Source organism: Strongylocentrotus purpuratus, unplaced genomic scaffold (assembly GCF_000002235.5).
Source record: "Strongylocentrotus purpuratus isolate Spur 01 unplaced genomic scaffold, Spur_5.0 spur5_scaffold_11, whole genome shotgun sequence".
Classification (NCBI taxonomy): Eukaryota; Metazoa; Echinodermata; class Echinoidea; order Camarodonta; family Strongylocentrotidae; genus Strongylocentrotus; species Strongylocentrotus purpuratus.
Genome location: NW_022145596.1, coordinates 4486476 through 4494996, shown reverse-complemented (window position 1 = coordinate 4494996; position 8521 = coordinate 4486476). Strand labels below are relative to the sequence as shown.

The 8521-nt window shown below is 36.3% G+C and overlaps 1 protein-coding gene across 2 annotated transcripts; it reads left to right on the top strand.

The window, feature by feature from the left end:
• Positions 1-97: 97 nt before the first annotated feature.
• Positions 98-6928, top strand: LOC575919 (deoxycytidylate deaminase). Of its 2 annotated transcripts, none has more exons than XM_011674241.2 (5): positions 98-645; positions 1443-1557; positions 1876-2011; positions 2957-3170; positions 4455-6928. In XM_011674241.2, exons 1-5 carry the CDS (start codon positions 500-502, stop codon positions 4552-4554), a joined length of 711 nt encoding a protein of 236 aa, XP_011672543.1. In that variant the 5' UTR covers positions 98-499; the 3' UTR covers positions 4555-6928. The 2 variants fall into 2 exon arrangements, with proteins under 2 accessions (XP_011672543.1, XP_781375.3); XM_776282.5 differs by having other exon boundaries at positions 100-645; positions 1446-1557.
• The last annotated feature ends 1593 nt before the right edge of the window (positions 6929-8521 follow it).

Here is an 8521-nt window from a genome sequence, read left to right as displayed (position 1 = left end):
GCTGCGCCAGCTGGTTTGCCGCGGGAAAAAGGGAAAACACCATTGACATGTGTGCATGTGTGGATGTTTAATACGCCCACGTACGTAGATGTGTACTTGTGTCAGCAGCACGAAGAGAGTCTGTTTGATGTTGACCTCCCAAGGCCTTCGCCAACTAAGCTTTGTTTACGTCACGGTATAGAGATGTGAAGTCTATAGACTACTGTCCCGACCTGACTTGACACCCATAATCACATGCAAAGATGACAATTTTGCAAGTTGGTCATGATCATGCCACTTGCTAGTTGATGTCACCAGTGGCAGTGGTGCTGTGTTGTTATAGACTAGTTTGCGTGATCTGCATAGACCTGACCTGACAAGAGTTTATCTGAATTCTGAAGTCTTCCCCTAGAGAGTGAATCGAGTGTTGACTGTTGGATTGCCTTCTAGATCTAGGTCTAATCTAAGTTGTATATCTTCAAGAGCTGTTTTATTCTGGAAAGGCCTCAAACCAACCAACATGATGCAGACACCACCACGACAACCAAAACATTTCCCAAGCAAAGCTGCAGAAGAGATTGCCAATGTTACTCCAACTAAGCTAAATAACCTGACGCTGAAGTCAAAGAGTGCAGATGTCAATCAAAATGAGAAGAGTGAACCAAGGTAAGTTTAGACATCCGGGCAGCATTTCACAAAATGTTTGCTGAGTAGAGGTCTAACTTTTACACCCCATGAAAATGTGTTAAAAAATTGACTAACTTTTCCAATACAAAATTAACTGAAGTAAAATCAACTCAACTTGTGCAATGCTATCCAGATTGCCAACACTGTACTGTTGTCAAGTTGAGACCCTGTTTACCTTAAATCTAGGCTTTACCAGAAATTTTGGAAGAATACCGGTACTGCCCGGATTTGGAGTTAAAGATAAACTTGAGTAGGGTCTACTGCCACTGGTAAAAAAAAGAAAATTATTTCTCACAGAATCAAACGAAACTTACACTGAATGTTCAAGATTACAAGTAAATGACATGTGCCAAACAATTTTGGAAGAAAATGTATACTGGCTGAGTAATGAGCATAGAAGACAAGGAATCAAGGTAGTACCAGCCCCGACACCATGCGTGTTGTCCCATACATAGCTTTCTGTGTATGTGCTTGTTACTTTACCAAGACTCGGTCAAATTTATTATGATTTTGATGACTCCAGAACCTTGCAGTGCACACCGATACTTACATGCTACATGATCAACTGTTTCTGATCCTTTCCACACCTTTTCTTTCACAATGCAATCGCATTACCAGTACTAAAGTTTATCTTTAAATATATAGAAAATGATGGTCTTGATTTACTTGCCATGATTGATATAACCTTATTAAGGGGTCTAGTAGATTTACATACCGTATAGATTGTACTTTGTAGGTCCATAGTGAAAAGTGCTCGTCTTTTATTTTCATCAAAGCAGTAATACCACCAGTGGACAAGCCACCAAGAGATTGGACTATCTAGCCTGGGAAGACTACTTCATGTCTGTAGCTTTTCTATCTGCACAGCGTAGCAAGGACCCAAGCTCACAGGTGTGTTCATCTTACCTGTAGACATTGTTTTAAAAAATGATGACATTGTCATTAGATTACCTCAAAATATCTTGCCATTATTTTCCTAGTCCATGAGAAGTGAAGGGATTTCAAGTGCTAATCCTTGTGAGGTCTCATTAAAAAAGTGCAAGTATGGTATCTAAAAACTTAAATACTCACTCAATGAGGAGTAGACAAACTATTCCTTTTCGCATATATGAAGAAATGTTTGAAGGTATAACTTTATTAAGCAGAAAATACAACTCTCTATCTCTCACTCTCAGTCTCATATAAATCATGTTGATTTTCATTTGACAGGTTGGTGCTTGCATCGTGAATGAAGAAAAGAAGATTGTTGGTATTGGCTACAATGGGATGCCCAATGGATGCAACGATGATGTGTTGCCATGGAGTCGAGATAGTGAAGATTGGCTGGAGACAAAGTATCCTTATGGTGAGTTAATCATCTTTCCTGTCCTCTTTTCTGAATTGTTTTCCTTGCAATTATTATTTCTCTCCACACAAGTAGTGCTAAAATAAGCACTGATCATTTTATTTAATGTAGGCTATATATATATATATATTTGTTTATGCTGAGGAAAGCACATAACTCTTTCTTTGTTTTCTCAATTGTTTACGATATGTTTAATAAAATGTGTCACTTAATGATAACCCTTGTGTAATCATATGCTTTTGTAATTGTAAATATGTTAATTCAGATACCCTAATTTATATATAAACCTATGAGCCAGGACCTACATAATACAAGCTTTGCTTTTTAGTAAATCCCCCACATTATTGATTGATTTATATGATTGTATTCTTTGTTATAACTATTGTCATGTACATTTTGTTTTCTATATTGTATGTTTAGTTATAATAATTACCATTGTTCATTATGTTCAATTATGTTATCTTTGATAAAGTGAAATAAATAAACTTGAAAACTTGAAATATAGAGAAGGGTCTGTTAGCGTTACCATCTTTTTCACTTTTTTTTAAAGAGATGAAAGATATTGTAAGCAAGGTATTTCATAGAAAATACAGTTGCATGAATACCAGGCACTGCTAGGTCTATTAAACATATGCAATTTATCCTGGAAACAAATGCTTGGAAACAAAGGATGTCGTACAGAAACGCATTTGCCAATCATGGGATAGTAATAGTTATAATAATGATGATAGATATTAATACCAAAACATATTATGTCAATGAGAAAGCAAATAGAATAATGAAATGCTCATAACTTTTATAAAAAAAGTACAATGCATCTGGATTCGTATTTATAACCTATACAAACAGTTTCTAAGCGTTTTGTTATCTTTGACTAAGCATGCAGAGCCACTGAAACAAAAAGATAACACTGCTATGTTTATATAACCTACTTCTATTTTCCAGTATGCCACGCTGAGCTGAATGCAATTATGAACAAGAACTCCGCCGACGTCAAAGGATGTACTATGTACGTAGCTCTCTTTCCCTGTAACGAGTGCGCTAAGGTCATAATCCAATCAGGGATTAGGAAGATCGTTTTTCTCTCGGACAGGTACCAGGAAAAGGACACCATAAAGGCATCCAAAAGAATGTTCGATTATGCTGGAGTAACTTACAGGTAAAAATTATTTTTATTTTGTATTTTGTATCAACTTGAAGATATATGTACCGTATCTCTCCGTATATAAGATGCACCCCTATTTTTAAGACCAACAAAAATATATTTTTTTGGGGGGATGGCTTTTCTGGTTTTTAGCAGATACCGCAGTACGTTAGAAAACCTTCATTTTGCTGCAAGGCAAGCAAAATTGAAGGCACCGATTTGTGCTTGCGAACTTGTCACAAATAATAGTAACAATGTCAGATGCAGCTTGTAAGTACCGGCTTGCATGGTGATGTACATGTAGATATACAGTAGGCTTGGGGGTGCACCATGTGAGAGAGAGGGAGGATTGAGGGGTCCTGAAAAGGACTCTCGGTAATCTTTCTGAGGGTGTGTAGTCCTGTAAAGGACTATTCTTGGATCTTAGATTGGATTTCTCCGGAACATTCCACTAGGGAATTTTAACTGGAGGTGTGGCTTTGAGTGGTCAGTTACTTCATCTCTTTTCTCCTAAATCTGATATTCTCATAAAGTAATAACGAAAACAGAATTATTACTTTCTGCTACATTGATGGGCTACATGATTACACTGTTGGTGTAGTCTTGAAAAAGACTGTTGGTTATCTTTCTTAGCTTATAGTTCTAAGGTGAACTATAGCGCTTGGAGAGGATGGGTGGCGGGAGTGGCTCAACGTTTCAAACAGGTTGACTATCCGTCATCAGGAGACCGAGAGTCCTTTTCAAAACTCCTCAATCCTCCCTCTCTCTCTCTCTCACATGGTGCACCCGCAAACCTACTGTATAGTAACAATGTCGTTTTTAAAACTAAAGATGACTGACACATTTTCCTTTGAGTCCGAACAGAAATTCAGAAATTTGGCAGGGGATAAATCATTTTGTTAATTTGATTAACAGCTGAGGAAGTTCATTATCTTACATGTACTTAAAAAGCTCTGTAATCATGTAGCCTATCAATGTAGCAGAAAGTTATAATTCTGTTTTCGTTATTACTTTATGGGAGTATCAGAGGTAGGAGAAAAGAGATGAAGAAAATTGTGACACTCTTTGCATTGAATATCTCCACAGCTAACTCAATATAATTAGAAAATAAATGCAGTCTTGCTGTTCTTATTATTCTGCAAACACAAGATATTCAGATTCTCTCATGTTGTACAAAGTCCATATTGCTATTGAGAGATCTTGCTACCAAAACACCTGCCATAATTCCCTCAAATACGAACAAGGTCATCCTCCTTTCTTATCGTCTATCCTTTCTTCTTTACCCATTGACGTTTGCAGTAAATTCACACCGTCTCAGCAAACAGTCACCATAGATTTCTATGCGCTGGATCCAGAGGCAAGACCCAAGGACGAGAATCAGAAAGAGGAGGAGCTCTAACACCTCATAGTACCTCACCTCAAGGTCATATTGATTATCTCTGTCTTTCAAGGTCATTTGTAAATATATATTTATATTTTGTTATCACAATATTTAAAAGCAATACAAATTGTTGGTATATAAAACATGAAATGAAGTCATTTTCCAATAGTTTTTGGATGCATCTACAAGGATAGAACACAACGCCATAAATCTACCTTGAATTATTTGACATTATAAGATGGGTTTAAGAATGTAGCCAATAGCAAACCTGTATCAGGTCACATGTATATATGCTTTATTTTTTCCATCACGCTCAGCTTTGCACTTTTTGTGCAGCATTATGTGAGCTCTGTGCAACCACTCTTCGTCAACGCAACTTGATGCGTTCAAAGCTCAGACGCGATCTAATGCATTTCATATGGCATGATAATGCGTACATCGAGCCATGCATTGTACATACGTTTGGCTGGGCGCGCGCACTGCATGATGTGACTTCATCCAATAGAGCAAATGGCTGCCTTCTTGATGTGGGACTTGGCTTTTTGATCGGGTTTCCTAGGCAATTTATCGACTTTATACTCATATTGTAGACCCAGCTTACAAAACAAATAATACATGATTTAGCTCGTGCATTAGTGATATGCACTGCACTTGGTTAAGCCACAATGAGACGGACAATGAACTTGATAATGAAGTCTCTTTCATTAGCGTATTGTAACTTTTCCTGCGTGCGGTGCATATTTACTAATGCACTCGCAAAGATGTATCATTTGTATATTGCATGTTCAGTGACAACTATCTATCAAGGCATTGATAAATAATGAGTTTTCAAGCTGGCTAGCTTGATGATAAATATGCTGGACAAATTCTTATTTGAGTTATTAAACAGAACATGAAAATTTTATCCCAAGAGGTGTCTTGTCCTTACCAACACTTTGTATTACTTTCAATCTTATACATGTATTGTCAGAGAAAATAAAAAAATGTCTTCCAATTTCTCAATATTATGGAAAGAAAAATCTTCAGCGCATAGAAGTATAACATGTTGTGTGGTGCTATTCAAGAGATATCATAGGTCATAATAATGACATCTTTATATTTCTGTGGACAGGTAAGTGAGATTATTGGTAGGAAGCAAACAGTATTAGAAGTCTTTAGATATTTCCTCGAACATTTTTGTTAAAATTTCCATTGTGTAAATGTGAGTTGGTTTCTTAACCAGATTGAAAATAGGAAGCATACAGTATTAGAAGTCTTTAGATATTTCCTAGAACAATCTAGTTGAACTTCCTTTGTTTAAATGTAAAGTTTGGCTTCTTAAGCTTAACCAGATTGAAATGAAATGAATTGACATTTGGTTACTATAAGTAGAAAAGGGCAAAAATGCACCGCCTAACACAATTGCACACACCTGCACAATTGGGCACTATATCGTCGCTGTTTTCACGAAGTGACGGTAGTAAAAAAAAATTGCATTCACTTTGCGTCACGATTTTCCTCACTACCGTCACTTCGTGAAAACAAGGACGATATTTTATGGGAAGATACAGGAAAGCACAAAATTGGTTGTTGGGAATTCTGTAGGCTACTTCGCAATGTTTAATGTTTAATGTTTAAGTCTATTGTATTTTATATCCGGGTGCTCATAATAATATTGCAATATTCTTTTATAATATTGGAGTTAATTGTTTCAGTTTGCTGAACATGAGGTTGTAGAGTAATATTTATGTGTAGTATTTCTACATGTTAAAGGAATAAAATGTAGTTGTATATATAGGGATCGCTGTCCATGAAAATCAACATTTCAAGGAAAAAAGTTCTGATGTAATCATGGCAAGATTCAATTTCTAAATGGGAATCTTTAAGTATCGAACAAGTTGTGCTGTCTCTTAATGGCATGCACTTAATAACTACCGCAAGAGTATTACCACTCAAATCTATAAAGTATTAGTAGCTTGTAAGCAAGTCCACCATTTATACGTTACTATAACTACCCATCTTGTAACCCAACCCTCATTCAGTTTATAGACGCATGCTGAGTGGCTTAAGTACCCGATATGTGAAAGTACATTATGTATTCCACTATGAAAGCAGGCATCATTACAAGGTATACACGTAAGGTTCAGTTCTTCCTTACAACTTTATACACGGCACGGCACATATTACCTCAGATTAATACCAAAGTACTTTTCAAACAAGATACATGCGTGTTCATATTTATCACTGATATTTCAATGTGAGATCGATGTAAATGTTTTTTGTTCCAGCTATTTGTATTCTCTTCATAATGTGGACAAGGGTAAGGTTAAAGAGAAGGTCGAGTTCTTGGAAGAGGTGAACAATAATTTGTGAGCGTTATCATTGTTATTATGCAAGTGTGGAAGAACATCATGTTCCCTGAAAAGCATGGCTCTTCAAATACCTTCATATGCTAAATACGGCATGTTACAGCATAACAATCAGGACAGATTTTTATGCCACATGTTTGTGTAGTCCCATATACATCTTTGTAAATTTACCAAGACTGGGCCAATTTTTGTTATCATTTTAATGATTCCAGGGGGGTGTTTCACAAAGATTCTAAGTAGAACTTAACTCTAAGTTGGACTTAAAAATTATGGACAGCCATTAGCATCTTTGAAAATATTTGGTAAAAATATTTTTGAAAGGCATAAAATGTTTATTCAAATCATTCATATTTTCTATCATCAAGGAGATTTCATATTCTTGTTGTGGAATTTATAAAATGTCTAAAATACTTGAATTTCTGCTTTTGAGTATATTTCATTTTAAGGCTCCAATGGCTGTCCATAATTTTTAAGTCAAACTTAGTGTTAAGTTCTACTTAGGATCTTTGTGAAACACCCCCCTGAACTCAACTTTATCTTTAAATGCATTTTGTTGACATTTTCATGTAAAAGATAATGCTATTGGCAATAGATGTTACTTGTTACATTTGTATAATATTGGTACATCTTATCTTCATAATAGGCTCAAAAAGAACAATGATATTTACAAGTACTTTTTTATGCCTCCGCCACCGAAGGTGGTGCCGGAGGCATCATGTTTTCGGGTTGTCCGTCCGTACGTCCGTACGTCCGTCCGTACGTCCGTCCGTACGTCCGTACGTCCGTCCCGTTTGACCGTTATCACAATATCTCAAGAACCATTTAAGATTTAAACTTAAGACTCGGGAATAGTATTTATCACCATAGGAAGATGATCTGATTAGATTTTGGAGTACGTAGGTCAAAGGTCACAGGTCACAGAGGTCAACTTATGAAATTCCTTGTATTGAGTTTGTTAGCGCGATATCTCAAGAACCATTTGAGATTTAAACTTCAAACTTAAGGATAGTATGTATCACCATAGGAAGACGATCTGATTAGATTTTGGAGCACGTATGTCAAAGGTCAAGGGTCACAGAGGTCAACTTATGAAATTCCATACATTGAGATCGTTATCATGATATCTCAAGAACCACTGGAGATTTAAACTTCAAACTTAGTGATAGTGTGTATCACTATAGGAAAACAATCTGATTACATTTTGGAGCACGTAGGTCAAAGGTCAAGGGTCATAGAGGTCAACTTATGAAATTCCATACATTGAGATTGTTATCATGATATCTCAAGAACCACTGGAGATGTAAAAACTTCAAACTTAAGGATAGTATGTATCACCATAGGAAGACGATCTGAGTAGATTTTGGAGCACGTAGGTCAAAGGTCAAGGGTCACAGAGGTCAACTTATGAAATTCCATACATTGAGATTGTTATCATGATATCTCAAGAACCACTGGAGATTTAAACTCCAAACTTGTTTAAATTGCTCTATGGCGGAGGCATCATTTTCGACTGCACGCAGTCAAAATTCCATCTAGTTTTCTTCTTTCTTTCTCTTGTTGTTGTTGTAAGCATGTATAACCCATCCATATTTCTTATACACTAAAAATCCTCTAGACGGTCATGCATTATGGCTCAA

What these genes read in the sequence shown, in the direction of transcription:
- LOC575919 (XM_011674241.2), top strand. Translation starts at nt 500, where the DNA reads ATGATGCAGACACCACCACGACAACCAAAACATTTCCCAAGCAAAGCT. An exon ending in GCAAGGACCCAAGCTCACAG is followed by an intron (nt 1,558 to 1,875) that starts GTGTGTTCATCT and finishes TTCATTTGACAG; the next exon opens with GTTGGTGCTTGCATCGTGAA. An exon ending in GGAGACAAAGTATCCTTATG is followed by an intron (nt 2,012 to 2,956) that starts GTGAGTTAATCA and finishes TCTATTTTCCAG; the next exon opens with TATGCCACGCTGAGCTGAAT.